The following is a 16,299-nucleotide window of genomic DNA, read 5'->3' on the forward strand; positions in this document are numbered from 1 at the left end:
CTAGTGGAATGTGTTCTGACCCCCTGAGGAGTTGGTTTCCTATGATGCTTGTAGCAGAAATGGATACAGTGTGCTATCCATTTGGAAATTGTCTGTTTTGAAATGGCCTTGCCCTCTGCCCCTGGTGCAAAACTGAGTAATAACTGGTCAGATTTCCTGAAGGACTTAGTCCTACCCAGGTAGAATCTGAGCTGTCTGTGCATGTCCAAGGAGTGCAGGATCCTTTCCCCTTTATTTTGAGGATTAGGGAAGAAGGTTGGCAAATGGATAGAGTGGTTGACAGCCAAGCTGGACACCACTTTGGGCATAAAGGAAGGGTGAGAGAATAGGGGTGGCTCACAGTTGTAATGAGCCGAGATGGCAGAGGCATGGATCTTAATGGAGGAAAAGGATAGGCCTCTGTGGAGTAGATCTGCCAGGTAATCCAGGATTAGAGGCAGGGAGGGCATTGTTGTGTCCTCTTCTTTAGATTGAATCCAGGAGCAATACCTTTTCCACTTATCAGCATAGGATTTCCTTGTATTGGGTCTTCTGGCTTCAAGAATGGCTGTCAGCACCTGCTTGCTTAGGCTAGTTATTGGGGGAGAATTCAAGGAATAAGCCAGGCTGCAAGATTTAGGGTTTGCAGTTGCAGATGCAAGATCTGTCCCCCCTGCTGAGAGAGCAGGGTTGGGTTCTGGGGTAGGTGCCAGGGTGGCACCGGTGACAGACTGCACAGGAGTGCATACCAGTACTGGCATGGCCAATCCGGGGCAATAAGAATTGTCCTTGCTCTGTCCTGTCTTATCTTGGGCAATACTCTTGAGAGAAGGGGCAGAGGGGGAAAGGCACAGATGGAGAGATTTACCCACTGGAAGGATAGGGCATCTACTTTCCAGGCCCTGCTGTGAGGTGTTCTTGTGCAGAATTTGCTGAGCTGGTGATTGCAGGGGGAGGCAAAGAGATCCACCTCTGGGGTCCCCCATTTCTGAATCATAAGGTTGAAGGTGCTGGGCTCTAATTGCCACTTCTGTGGGTCTAGGAGATTTCTGCTTAAGTTGTCTGCCAGTGAGTTTTGTTTGCCTGGCAGGAATTGAGCTTGCAGATGGACCTGCATGGCCAAGGCTGTGTTCCACAGGGTCATGGCTAGCCTGCAGAGTGGGTAAGGGTGGGTTCCCCCCTGCTTGTTGATGTACCACATAACTGTGGTGTTGTCTGTTTTTATTAGTAGGTGTCCTGGTGAGAAGTAGGGATATGAAAGCTGTTAGAGCGTGCTGCAAAGCTAGCATCTCTTTTTGGTTGATGTGCAGATGAGTTTGACTTGAGCTCCAGTGGCCCTGAATGCACTTGCCATCCATGTGTGCACCCCAGGCATAGTCTGATGTGTCTGTGGTTAGGGTCTGGGCAGTGTGGGATCGAGTAAAGTGGCAGTGCTGCCCACCAAAGAAACTCTGTCTTTAGACAGGGTATGACAGGAATGATGGTTTCCAAGTCCTAAGAATGTTGGCACCAAAGACTTTTTAAGTACCACTGAAGTTTCCTCATATGCAGTCTGGCATATGGAATTAGTAGGATGCATGAGGCCATGAACCTCAGGGCCTGCAGGATTTTCCTTGCGGATAGCTGGGTTATTGTAGCCATTTGAGTAGTCTGTCAGGCTTGTTTTACTGGAATGTGGCATGCCATCTGGGATGCTGTGTCCAAGCTTGCTCCCAGGAATACAATCTTTTGACTGGGGACTAGTTTTGATTTATTTTCATTGATGGTGTACCCTAGGGAGGTTAGAAGGTTTTTTTTTACAAATATCAGGTGCGGCAACAGCATTTCCTGACTGTCTGCCTGAATCAGGCAGTCGTCAAAGTACGGGTAAATTTGAAATTTTCTCTGTCTGCAGTAAGCAATGGCTGGAGCCAGGCATTTTGTGAATACTCTGGGAGCAGTGGATAAGCCAAAGGGAAGTGCAGAGAAAGTACAGTTTTGTACCTACCATAAATGTAGATGTTCGAGTGTATACCCTGCTGCAGTCATCACATTAGGGTTATCCTGCCATCAGGCGGCCCCGCAGTCGGCCAGAATTCCAAAGTCTTGGTCTGGCATCAGTTGCGGTCGCTTCTTCCCTGACGTCAGAGCGCCAGGGGTATATCAGAGGCATCCGACGCCATTTTCTTCAGTTTTTCTTGCCCCAGATGTCAGGTGCCCCTAATAGGTAGGCAAAAATATATGTATATATATATAGCTATCTTGAAAGAAAAAAGTAAAACAAAACCCTTAGGCACAAGCAAATACACCACAGAGGTTGTATAGAATAGAGATAATTTCAGCTAGTTTTAGAGGGGATGGAGGGAGGGTATACACTTGAACATCTACATTTATAGTAGGTACAAAACTGTACTATGTTCATCGTGTTACCCTGCTGCAGTCATCACACTTGGGTAGAATCCCTAAGCTAAGTATGGGCAGAGGAGTCAAACAAGGTTAGAGGGGGCTAGAAGGCCCTGCAAAACTGCAGTGGCGAAGCCAGCCCTGGTCTTAGAGTAAAGTGGTAAGTGATGATGTTTGGTGAAGGTGTGTACTGAACTCCAAGTTGCAGCTTCCAGAATATCCTTGGTTGGTACCCCCCTGAGGAAGGCTGTAGATGTAGCTGCTGCCCTGGTAGAGTGGGGTCTTATGGTAGCAGGAACTGGTTTTCCATGGTGGGTGTAGCAAAAATGTATGCAATGTCCTATCCATTTGGAAATGGTTTGTTTTGAGATAGCCTTTCCTTGTGATGCTGTTGCATAGGATACAAGAAGCTGGTCAGTTTTTCTGAAAACCTTAGTTTTATCCAAGTAGTAACGTAGCTGTCTGTGAATGTCCAATGAATGCAGAAGTCTTTCTCCTTTGTTCTGTGGATTTGGAAAGAAGGTGGGTAAATGGATGGTTTGATTTAGGGCCACACTGGATACCACCTTAGGCATAAAGGAGGGGTTAGTTCGTAGAGAAACCCTGTCTTGATGAAAAATGAGGAAAGGCTCTACTGCCATTAGTGCCTGAAGCTCTGAAACTCTTCTAGCTGAAGTGATTGCTAGCAGCAGGGCAGTCTTCCATGATATAAACTTTAGGTCAGCTGAGAAAGCTGGTTCAAAAGGAGGTAGCGTGAGTTTTTCCAGAACAAAATTGAGGTCCCAAGTAGGTGTTGGTGTTCTCCTGGGAGGCCTAATGTTCTTGGCCCCTCTGAGAAACTGCCTTAAGAGTGGGTGTGAAAATAAGGGAGGATCCGTGTTGTAGTGAGCAGAAATAGCTGAGGCGTGGATTTTAATAGATGAAAAAGAAAGCCTTTTGTGTAACACCTCAGTTAGATATTGCAGAATCTGAGGTATGTCAGGCTGAAGGGTATTTTGGCCTTTAGCTTGGTTCCAGGCACAAAACCTTTTCCATTTGTCTGAGTAGGCTTTCCTGGTGCTGGGCCTCCTGGCCTCCAGAATAACTTCCATAACAGCTTGTGAGAGAGGAGCTGGCTGGTTGCCTAGGTGACTTGCCATGCAGCCAAGTTTAAGATTTTGAGCTGGCTGTGTAGAATCTGATTGTCTTGCTGTGTGAGCAGGTGGGTAATTTGTGGTAGAATCCATGGTGGGCCATGGGCCATATTCCTTAATAGTGGGTACCAGTGCTGGCGTGGCCAGTCTGGAGCAATGAGTATCATTCGGGGTCTCTCCATCCTGACTTTCAGTAGCACCTTTGTGAGAAGGGGTAGTGGAGGAAAGGCATATACTGTTAGTATTTTCCAGCTGAATGAGAGAGCGTCCACTTTCCAAGCTTGTTGGTGAAAGATCCTTGTGCAAAACCTTGTTAGCTGATAGTTTTGATGGCTGGCAAACAGGTCTATGTCTGGGAGCCCCCACTTTTGAGTTATCACTGCGAATACTTGTGGATCCAGTTTCCATTCGTGGGGATCCATGATGTTTCTGCTTAGGTCGTCTGCCAATATGTTCTTTTTTCCTGACAGGAATTGAGCTTGTAATTGAACTTGGTAAGGTCATTGCTTGCCTGCATAGAGGGTAGGAGTGTGTGCCCCCTTGTTTGTTTATGTACCACATTACTGTGGTGTTGTCTGTCCTTATGATAAGCTGTCCTGGATGCAAGAGGTCCTTGAAGGCTGTCAGAGCATTTTGTACAGCTGGCATTTCTTTTTGATTGATGTGCAGATTCCTTTGATCTGCTTTCCATAAGCCTTGAACGCACCATCCTGCCATGTGTGCCCCCTAGGCATAGTCCGATGCATCTGTTGTCATAGTTTGCCTGGCTGGGGGTAGGGTGAAAGGCTGACCCTTGTTCAGGTGACAAGCCTGTGACCACCATAGAAACTCCTGCTGAAGGCAGGGAATGAGAGTTATCATTGTTTCCAAGCTGTGACTGTGTTGAGTCCATACGCTTTTTAGGTACCATTGTAATTTCCTCATATGCAGTTTTGCAAATGGTATTAGTAGTATGCAAGATGCCATGAAGCCCAAGGCCTGCAGAATTTTTCTTGCAGGGAGTTGGGTCTTTGTTGCCATTGTTCTGAAGTATTGAGTTAATTGTAGTTGTTTGTCTGGCGTCAGATAAGCCATCCGGGCCATTGTATTCAAGCTGGCACCCAGGAATGTCATAGTTTGTGAGGGCACTAGTTTTGATTTCTGTTTGTTTACTGTGTACCCTAGGCAACTTAGAAGATGTCTTACAAAAGCCAGGTGTTGTAAGAGAATGTCCTTGCTTTCTGCTTGTATGAGACAAGTCGTCCAGGTATGGGTATATTTGAATTCCCCTCTGTCTGCAGTATGCAATTACTGGTGCCAGGCATTTTGTGAAGACCCTGGCCACAGTAGATAAGCCAAAGGGCAGTGCAGAGAATTGGTAATGGGTTGAACCTGCAATGAAACGGAGGTAAGTGCAGAGAATTGGTAATGGGTTGAACCTGCAATGAAACGGAGGTATCTTCTGCAATTTTGTCTGATAGGGACAAGCAGGTATGCCTCCTTGAGGTCCAACGTTACTAGCCAAGCTTTCTTGCCCAACATGGGATGAAGCTACTGTAGTGTTGGCATCTTGAATTTGGGTACTTGCAAGAAAGTGTTTAAAATCGAAAGGTCCAGAATGGGTGTCCAAGCATTGTCCTTTCTGGGGACTAGAAAGAGCCTTGAGTAAAATCCTTGGCCTTGCTCCTGTGTAGGTACCAGTTGGATGGCTTTCATGTCCATGAGAGCTGTAATTTGTTTTTGTGCCTCTGCCCATTGATTTTGTGGCAGGTTTGGCATTCCTTTTATCCTTGGCAAGGTGTGGAAATGGAATCTGCATCCGTGTGAGATAATGTCTAGGACCCATTTGTCCTTTGTGACGATGCGCCAGTTGTCTGCAAAAGTGTTAATTTTCCTCCCAAGGGAGCTGCCAAGAGGGTTTTGCTTGGCAGTTTGATGTTTAAGTCATTGCGTTTGCCTTCTAGTGGTTTGGGACCTGTCTTCTCCTCCCTTCTGTGTTGAAGAGCCCCATTAGCGAGGTTTGTAAGGGATTTGAGCTTGTCCTCTGCCCCTTGGGCGCCTGTATTTACCCCTCTGTGGCCTGTCAGAAGCTGGAAAGGACCAATTTTTTGTTGGCCAATTTCTGCTGAAGCATGGGGGCTGTACCTGTAAGAAATCTTTGACCGTCTGCATAGATTTTGCCTTATCCTCCATTTTCTTTAAAACCTCCTCTGCTTTAACCCCAAATAAAACATCCTGCTGTAGGGGCGCATCCAGTAACTTTGCTTTAACATGATCAGGCAGAAATTGTTCCTTTAACCAAGCATGCCTACGTATCACAGACCCAGTAACAGTTGCTCTGGAGGAAGCTTCCAAAGCATCAAAACCACATTGTAAAGTATGTTTTCCCACCTGTTCAGCTGCATGCAACAGATTTTGCATTTCCTTGAGTTCAGACTGTTGAGGGAGCGTGCCCATCTTTTGTTTTATTTGAGACATAAGGAATTGCTGGTATTTAAGCATGTGAAACTGACAATTTAATGCTCTTATAGCTAGAGTAGTAGAGGTGTAAACCTTCTTCCCCCACCTGTCTAGTGCTCTGGAGTCCTTTTCCGAAGGTACAGGATTTTTAGCCATAGAAGCCTTAGCCCCTTTGGGACCCTGGGAGATTGTCTCTGGATCAGCAGCAGGGCTTTTGTAAAGGAATTTGTGAGAGTCAGGCACTCTATAGTATCTATCTGGTTTGGCTGGAGCAGGAGGCAGAGAATCTGGATTTAAACTAGATTCTAAGAAAACATCATCTACTATGTCCAAAACAGGGGGGATAGCAAGAGGTCTGTGCTGGGGAAGTGAAAGAAACTCCCGGAGCCTTTTCTTTGAGTCAAAGTAGTCCTGACCTTCCCAGTGGAAATGTTCCCTCATGGTGTGTAAGGTTTCCCTAAAGGAGTAGTCTTCCGGGGGAGAAGATGAGGGAACTGAGTCTTCAGCATCAGAATCTTCATAAAGGGGAAAGGAGTGATCCTGTTCCTCAGAGGAGCCTGAGGAAACAGACACCTGATCAGAGGAGGCAAAATCCTCCTCGTGTCTAGGCCTTTTGTCGGGGGGGGGGGGGTTGGGAACCCCTGATCAAGAAATCAAATCTTCAGCCATTTTAAGCATCTGTTTCTTAGGCATAAGGCCTTGACCTGGAGACTGAAGTGTAGGCTTTTTTGGTTTTAGAGGAGTCTTAAGTTTAGCATAAGATTTAATGGTGAGGGTAGTCGGTCTGAAGACACCTTCAGAAACTGAAGGTGTTTCTGCAGCACCGGCTTCCCCTACTGCGATGTCATCGGTTGGGCCCAAGGAAAAAGGCTGCGTCAGCCTAGAAATCTCTGCTGGGGGATCCGATGCGGCCTGGGGATCCAATTCAGCGGTAGCCAGGGGCTGCGTAGGCGCCTCACTGAAAACCGGAGAACCGGCGACCGGGCCAGCCGAGGCCTCGGAGTCCGGCTTGGATCTAGGCTGCCTGTCCCTATCCTTGCGTTTTTTATGCACGCCGGTAGTCGGTTGCTCCGACGGCATAGTGTAATTAAATTTTCTACCGAAGTAGTGTCGTGCGAAATCAAAGCGACGCTTTATAGTTCGCTTATTGAACCTAGCACAAAACCGACAACCAGTGACGTTGTGGTCTGGGCCTAGGCAAGGTATACAAAAAGAATGAAAGTCCTTATGAGGTATTTGCTTCCCACAAGAAATGCAATTGTTAACTTTTTCTGACATCAGACTGAGGCAAGAAAAGGTTCCCCAACGGGGTACTTAGCTTTGAAGACTTCAGACTGAAACTCGATTTGAAATTCTCAGGTGTCGGCCGACTGGCACTTGCGAACTGCTTCTGCTTCGGGCACCGCGCGGCAAGAAAGACTGAAGAAAATGGCGTTGGATGCCTCTGATATACCCCTGGCGCTCTGACGTCAGGGAAGAAGCGACAGCAACCGACGCTGGACCAAGACTTTGGAATTCTGGCCGACTGCGGGACCGCCTGATGGCAGGATAACCCTAGTGTGATGACTGCAGCAGGGCAACACGATGAACATCTGATAATGCATAGATCATGCCCTGAAGTGGAGATATTTCCTGCATGAGTCCCTTATAGGGATGTGCAGATAGGCTTCTTTTAAGTCTAGGGTGACTAACCAGGCATCTTTGGCTAGCACAGGAAGAAGCTGCTGCAGGGTAAGCATTTTGAATTTTGGTACCACCAGGAAGGTGTTTAGAATGGAAAGATCTAGGATTGGGTGCCAAGTGCCCTCTTTTCTGGGTACCAGGAAAAGTCTGGAATAGAACTCTTGATCTATCTGTTCCACAGGAACAGGTTGAAATGCCCTTATAGAGAGCAGGGATTGAACTTGGTTTTGTGCCTCTGCTCACTGGTTTGGAAGAAGGTCTGGGAAGCCTTTTGGGGTTGGCAGTGAGTGGAAGTATAATTTGTACCCCTGGGATACAACGTTGAGGACCCATCGGTCTTTGGTGATGGAAGTCCAGTTTTTTGCATGAAGGGCAAGTTTTCCTCCTAGGGGCACAAGCAGTTGGGCAGAGGTGAGGAGTGGAGTTGAGAAGTCATTGGGAATTCTTTCCATAAGGAGGTGGCTTAGCACTCCCTGTTTTTGAGGTGGAGACACTCCATTGCTTTGATCTCTGCATACTCTGAGACTGTAGTCGGGGGGGGGGTCTGTTTCCCCTGGATCTGGTTTAAGATGGCCTTGAGGGGGCTGGAAAGGACCAATGTTTCGAGCGGCAATGTCTACTGAATCTAGGAGGCCGTACTTGCAAGAAATCTTTGACTGTCTGCATAGATTTAGATTTTTCTTCCATCTTTTTAACAACCTCTTCTACTTTGGTGCCAAACAGATTGTCCTTGTTCAAAGGAGCATCTAATAATTTTGATTTGACATGGTCTGGCAAGGTCTGCTCCTTAAGCCAAGCATGCCTTCTCAGTACAGAACCAGTGACTGCTGCCCTGTAAGATGCTTCTAAGACATCAAAGCCACATTGCAATGTATACTTGCTGACTTGGCTTGCAGAATGCTTGAGCTCTTATTTTCCGCACAGTCTGTAAAGGTAGCTACTTTTTGCTTAATAAGTTCCATAATATGTTGTTGGTACTTCAGCATGTGAAACTGGCAACTCAACGCCCTAATGGCGAGAGTTGCAGAGGTATATACTTTCTTACCCCATCTGTCTAGAGCTCTGGAATCCCTGTCCGAAGGGGTAGGATTCTTAGCTGTAGTTGCTTTGATACCTTCAGGTCCCTGGGAGATGACCTCTGGGTCAGCAGTAGGAATTTTGAGAAGAAATTTGTGAGATTCAAGAACTCTGTAGTACCTATCTGGTTTCCTAGGAGCAGGGGTAAAGTATCAGGAATTAAACTGGATTCCATAAAGACATCATCCACAACATCCAGGACTGGGGTTATTGCTAATGGTCTATCTTGTGGCAAATCTAGAAATTCTCTGAGTCTCTTTTTGGACTGCGGATAGTCTTGGCATTCCCAGTGGAAATGCTCTCTTAATGTATGTAAGGTTTCATCAAAAGAAAAATCCTCTGGAGGAGAAGCAGAGGGAATGGATGCATCTGCATCTGAATCCACACAAGCAGATAAGGGCATGTTTTCATAATCACATACCTCAGAGTCGTCGGACTCTTGGTCTGATGAAGCTGCTGGGGACAGATCTCTCTTTCTCTTAGCAGGGGAAGGCTGACTTCCTGTTCTGCCATTTTAAGCATTTGTTGTTGTGGCACGGAAGCAGGTGCATGAGTTTTTGTCATCTGTTTTTTTAGGCGTAGCGCATACTCTTGGCCTTAGAGACTCGGTAGTTTTAGACAGAACTGAAGACGCGAAAGAAGTCATCAGTTTCAATCGAATATCGGTTGTGCGAAGAACTTCCTCAAAAGCCGGTGCCTGCTCAGCGGCTCCGGACCTATCTAAGGTAGAGACATCCGCAGGTTCCGTAGTTGAAGAAGAGTCTCGCAGCATACTGGACTCTGAACGGCTCTCAGTACAGTCCTTCGAATCCAATGACGTGGGCATCAGGAGGTGCAAAAGCGCCTCACTGAGTACCGGCGAACTGTCGACTAGCTTAACGGAAGCGTCGTCGGCAGCTTTGGACCTGTGCGGTCTCTCTCTTTATCCTTACGTTTTTTTTTGGAAGATCGGTAGTCGGATGGCTTACAGAAGCCATTTCCGAATACGGAGAATGAGAACTAAAGTATTTAGCAACAATAAGGGGCCAACAATGAATAGTTTGGGCATTGAACAAGGCACAAAACCGACAGCGAGGTAAGTACGTGGTCTGGGCCTAAACAGGTGACGCAGTAAGAATGGAAATCTCGGTGTGGTATTTTCTTTCCACAGGCAAGACAATTGTTAACTTTTTCTGACATCGGTTAGAACAAGAAATAAGGATCCCCAACAAGGTACTTAGCTTTAGTATAATTCAATTTGTAAACGAAAACTCAGGTAGCACTCATGCAAACTGCTTCTGCTTCGGGCTCCTCGGCAAGAAAGACTGATGTAATGGCGTCAGCTGCCTGTGTTTATACCCCTGACGACCTGATGTCAGACCTGGAGCGACAGCAACCGACACAGAAATACTAAGTCTCTGGTATTTGGGCTTGCAGGCAGATAACCCAAGTGTGATGACTGCAACAGTGAAACACGAAGAACATCTTTCTCATTTTAAATCTAGCCATAAATCTTGCTTTCACAGACTTATCAAGGCCTAATATCAATGTTATTTCATCTAAAAAAGATTTAATTACTTGCAGCTGTACATTTAAACGTTTGTTAAATTAACTATACAGTCTTAAAATCATCTACATCTAGTAAGTAGAATGCCATTTGATGGCTGTTTTCCTGTATTCAAGCTGCATCCACAATCTCATCTGTTGAGTAAATACCTTAATGGACTACGCACAAATAATTAGGAATCACATAGGAATATTTAACCCTGCTGGAGTAGTAGTATTAGCATCACACGTTTAGTTGTAAAAGTTTTGTCACTTTTCCTAACTGTCATGAATCATACATATGCAAGTAATCTGGATTTAAAAACAAAATGCTGTTAAGTGAGATCTTTTTTTTGTAATCTAACGCTGCCATACTAAGGTTCTGGCCCTTGTAATGGCTCCTCATTATGGTTTTGTTTAGTAAAGATTATCCTTTTGAACCCCAATTTTCTCTTCTTACCTTTCTGTTCTGTTGTTATGATTGAAGTTTCAGTTGCATGACTGCAGAGTGTATATGCAATCCCTATGTGCAACTCAAATTCTACACCAGCTAGGTATGTTGTTGTGTGTCCCTGAAGTTACACAGTTAGCACAACCACAAAAACAGCATCAGAAATACCTGTTCTAAGGACCTAAAACCTCATCTGCGACATAAACAGAACATAGTGAAGGAAAAGGTATGTTTCTCAAAGATTGCCTCTTCTCTGAAAGAGGCTTCATATACATGTGAAACAAAGCTCATCCCTAACTCTGTTTAAACACTTGGACCAATGGATGGGAAGTTGCAAATTTACTCCTGGTTTGGCACCTATGTCCATAATGGCCACGGATAGACTGTAAATGCTTGATGTGTATAAGCCTACATTGTGACCATAAAATTCCTTGACACTCCAGTAACACTGTTAAATTGGGGGTAAGCTTGGCTAGGCTTAAAATGGTTCTTAGACAGCCTAATATCTACCTATAAACAATGCCAAAAAGCAAGTAACCAAACAGCAATTAGAAAGGTTTGCACATTCGCTTTTAAGAAGTGTAGTTCTCTCCATTGCTAAGCAGGCTATTATCATTTCAGTGGTTTTTACTTAAGGCTAAATAATGGTGCACAGAAGTTAGTGCTTTTAGGCAGAAGCTATGTGCTATAGCTTGACTCAGGGTTTTCTAGTTGGCAGCCTTTAGACAGGATTCATGAATATTGTGCAATAAAGTAGGGTTGGAATGCAACAGAATACTAACACAGCATACAAATCATAAAGACTGCTACACAATGGGGTAAGACACTGCACTTGGATTTAAACCACTGTGTAACCACAGTGGTCTCGCAATCGATCAAACATGCAATTAACCAGCCCCTCTCCCACCCCCTGCAAGAATATACAAGACTCAGCCACACTACAACTGTGTATAGGCTGGCCCCAGTTGCATAATGTTAGGGACTACAACCACATACCTACAGCTGGTATAGTGATTCTGATTGAATTAATTGTCCTTCCTCTGCATATGCAGCTAGACAACAACATCCATGAATGTTTAAAAAAAAACTTTTGTACAGTAGGAAAACTCTACTTGCAATGGAGTTTACCATGGTGCAGGCAATCCTGGTATCACAAAAACACTGTTCTCATTCATCCCCAACAGTGTCGCTGCTCAGCCTCCACCACTGGTAGTTCTCAGTGCACTAAATCCCCTTATCACAACACCACAACAATGTCCCCATCTCTGATGTCATATCTGATGAATGACAAAGTTTTAGGAATCTGAGTGTGGCATGGCAGTGCAGCATGCCAGATTAGAGACAAACTACAGAGCAGGGTATGTTAGGCTCATCATACCTCGACCAGTGGCTAGTCCCTGCTGTGCTGTTATGTTACACAATGATTCAGTCTGTGATTTTAAAGTACACAGTGCATAATTCAAAGATACTGCCTTTCTTTTGCATCTCCCTGCCATTAGCGCAATCCTTGTCTATGAATCATGGTAATGACAGGTGTACTAAAAGAAGCATGCAGAATCATTTAGCAATACCGAGGCCTGTCACCCCTACACTAGGAGTAACTTCAGCTTGTGCCATTTCCCCCATTTTATAACTTTTTACCTTTTCTATCCACTCCGCATACTTATTCTGGTTGAAAGAGTCCTTTCCAATATTTTTCCAGAATGCATTAATCGTGTTACTTCTTTTATTATTGCCTTTCTTCCCTCTTATCTGTAAAACTCTACTCCATTTATCTTTTCCTTTTCTCCCTTTTTAAAATTTTCCAAATGTTTGGGGGGGGTTAATATTCTGACAGGAATGGATCCCATTCCCAAATCAGGGTATAATTAGAAGTTCATGAAATCAGTACTGGGTCAATCTGTGTTATTTGCCAAGAGTGTTCTTCTCACCACCTATAATGTACCCAGAATTGCTTCCTGCTGTAGTTCATACAGTGTTACCTATACTGTATAGCCCTGCTGCTCTTCCTACTGCTGGAACTATCTTAGTTGTCTTCCACATTCCTTCAGTTTCTGCTTGCATGTCTTGATATTTTGTAAAGGTCTATCAGTATGCAAGATGATGTAGTTCCTAGGTTTACTTTATTTCAATAATCAGTGCTACTTTTGTCTTTTTCCTCAACTACAGTATATGCTTCTCTTGCTTCTTCCTTGACTGCTGGCATGATATAATCCCAAGAGGTTAGTCCCTCATTTTTAGTAATTCTTTCGGGTTCACGTTCCCACTGTTCCTCAACTACCTGTATATTGTACTGTTTGTATAATCCCCAATGTAACACTTTGTCATCAGTGTGGGTTCTCTCATGGCATTTGAGATAGCGCTTGGTGAGAAAACTTTTGCCACATGTTGTACATTTATGTGGTCTATCACCAGTATGAATTTTTTCATGGGATGTGAGATAGCTCTTCAGAGTAAAATTCTTGGAACATATTTCACATTTATATGGTTTCTCCTTACTATGAATTCCACCATGTGCTGTAAGTTGATGCTTTGTTGCAAAGCTCTGGTCGCATTCTGTGCATTTATAGGGTTTTTCCCTTGTGTGAATTCTCTTATGGACTGTGAGCTGATGCTTGACTCTGAAACTCTGATCACATGTTGCACACTTGTATGGTTTCTCCCCTTTGTGGATTCTCTCATGAACAGTGAGTTGATACTTTTGTGTGAAACTCTTGTCACAAGCTGAACACTTGTATGGCTTCTCCCCAGTGTGTATTCTTTCATGGACTGTTAGCTGATTCTTCTGAATGAAGCTCTTGTCACATGTTGCACATTTAAAAGGCTTCTCCCCTGTGTGTATTCTCTCATGGTCTGTAAGATGATTCCTCTGCATGAAACTCTTGTTGCATATTTTACACTTGTATGGCATATTCCCACTGTGGATTTTTTCATGTATTGCAATTATATATCTCCGTATGAAACCCTTGCCACATGTTGCACATTTATACGGCTTCTCTCCGCCATGAATTTTCTGATGAACAGTAAGGGATCCTTTGTGTGCATAATTTTTGCCACATGTTGCACACTTGTATGGCTTCTTCCCACCATGGCTTTTCTCATGAATTATCAAGGAATGCTTTTTTGTAAAGCTCTCTTCACATGTTGAGCACCTGTAGGTTTTTTTTCTTTTATGTACTGCCTTATGGACTTTGAGGTTGTGCTTTGTCGTGAAACACTTGTCACATGTAACACACTTATACACATTTTTCACGTGGTTTAATTTCATCAAGTCTTTTGTTTTTTCCCCACTATGGATTTTCTTGTGTCTCATCAGTTGACACTTGTGTATGAAGCCCTTTCTGCATTTGAAACATCTGTAAGATTTTTTTTTAGCACAAGTTTTTTGACATACTACAAAACACTCCTTGTGCTTCTCCCTTCTTTTGTTTCCTTCAAGAGTTCTGGAATTTTTAATAATGTGGTATGAATGGACCTTAATCTTACTTTTCTCCCTGTTATCAGCTTGACAACATTTTATGACTGTACCATAACATGTAGAATTAATTTTATATGTGCCACATCTGCATAGTTTCTTCATCGCATTAGAATGCATCATGGTTTCATTTTTCTGGCCAAGACTCTTGCCATTTTCAACACAATCATGCTGTCCATTTCTCAGAACAACCCCATGTTTTGAAAATAACTTTTCATCAGTGGCATATTTGTCATCTTCGGAGTTCAGATGGTCCTGCCTCTGACAGCAAATCCCACTGTAGTCTGCCAACCTGTTGACTTAAGAGACAGAGAGTTAACAAGTTTTTTTTTTTTTTTAAATCAGAACTTAACAATAATATAAGTATGTTTTTCTGCTCCTGGGTTTAGTAGTAATTATACAGAAGTTCATAAGAATGGCATACTTCTTATTTTAGCAGTGTACTGCATTTGCATAACATTTCACAATACGGTACTTGTTTTGTGAAGCGTGTGTATTAATCCAACATACATCCTGGTAGTATACTACTATTACAAACAAAGGTTAGAAATACCTCAATGACAGCAACCCCTTCTACCCCCACTAGCTTAGTTTTCTCTTACCCCATCAATGCTAAAAGTTGTCCAAAGTAAATCACATTTGTATTTTATGAGCCACACATTTTGCGGCTTTTCATCCCACCAGTAATTCACAAGTATTTCTTTATACACACTGGTAAGCAGTTTTTCTTGACAGCTTGCTTTTAAACCATTACTTATCAAATAAAAATATATGTGCATACTTGGTCCAGTAATTAAAAAGAAAGAAAGCAGTAAATGTTTCAAATCACTTCCCATCAAAGTTAGAGCAAAATATAAAAAGAAAGAAATGCTACAGGTACAAAGATTTGAGACTGGCTTGAGAAACACTCTAGCACGGTTACCAGAAAAAGATGTAAAGATACAATAATTGCACATGGACTTTGTACAGAATGCCTACATCATAAGGCCAGCAGTGCCAAGTTCTACTTTATGTACTCTATATGACAAAAAATAAAAACCACTGAATCAGTTGTACAGATTGGAAAAGTAATGCCACAGTGTAACAGCAGTGCTAGACTGGTATGTGATCGAATATGATATTAAACACACAAATAGATTCAAAAGAACTCACCACTGACTGTTTCTGCGTCCTGAGTGCAACAAGAGACAGCAGTGGGGGAATGCACTTCTGTGCAAAAGAAAATAAATCCTTTCAGGCTCATTATTTCATAATTCCAAGATGCAAATGTTCTTTAATTTAGTTTTCCAAACATTGTTTTGAACAAACACATACACAATGTAATAATATTAACTCATTCCTCAGAACACAGTGGCAACTTGAAAGGCTGTGCGTGTGTCTCCCATATCATCACACAATTTCTGACAGTGAATACACTGAAATTTCTGTGCTATCAGCTTTCTATTTTTGTGTAGACACCATACATCTAAGCCATGACCACATCTCAGAGGATGTCTCTCTAAATGCTGGTTGCTCTGGTGTGCTCGAAAATGTGGGGAAACATATCGGTCACTTTTGCACAGGGTGTAAATATAACCTGCAGGACATCCCCTACACCTTAAGGTTGTGAGCAGTACCATGCAGGTCGAATACCCAAGATACTGCTGTGGCTGATATACAACATTTTCCAATGCAGACACCTGAAACACACCCATGTATTTATGTTCGTTCCAAGTGACAAGATAAATATTGACAGGTCAATGGTGATACTCTACAGACATTATTCCACAGCCTTCAGTGTCACGCTTTGACTCTGCTCTATGCACATGGCATATCAAGGGCTGTAACATCCTAAATGGACCACACCTCGGAAGGGGTGATACACTGGTTATCAATCTCTTCATTGGGAAGTGAACCCCATTATTCGTATGGTCACAAAGTCAGATGAACAATGGGGAAGACAACTGTGACATTTGTTCAAACAGCTCAATATAAGGCACCTTAACTATCAGATAAAACGAGAAACGCCAAGGTCATAAGTTCCTTTACCTTTCGTCTGAAGAGTACTTCAAGTCAAAGCCTGAACAGGTGCAGCTAGTTGCAAATACTCTGACAGAGACTAAACAAACATCTTTGAACTCAACATATTGTCAAATGCTGCTTAACAGCATTTATGA

The 16,299-nt window shown here is 43.5% G+C and overlaps 1 protein-coding gene across 1 annotated transcript in view; it reads right to left on the minus strand.

The window, feature by feature from the left end:
- Window positions 1-10,096: 10,096 nt before the first annotated feature.
- Window positions 10,097-16,299, minus strand: part of LOC122814941 (zinc finger protein 850-like) — a 476,075-nt gene continuing 469,872 nt past the window's right edge. Inside the window, exon 10 of the mRNA XM_044087202.1 lies at window positions 10,097-14,435. Coding sequence (XP_043943137.1) covers window positions 12,797-14,435 — 1,639 coding nt within the window. The 3' untranslated portion in view covers window positions 10,097-12,796. The remainder of the gene's footprint in view (window positions 14,436-16,299) is intronic.

The sequence above is a fragment of the Protopterus annectens genome, chromosome 11.part0 (assembly GCF_019279795.1).
Source record: "Protopterus annectens isolate FY-2018-M chromosome 11.part0, PAN1.0, whole genome shotgun sequence".
Lineage (NCBI taxonomy): Eukaryota > Metazoa > Chordata > Ceratodontiformes > Protopteridae > Protopterus > Protopterus annectens.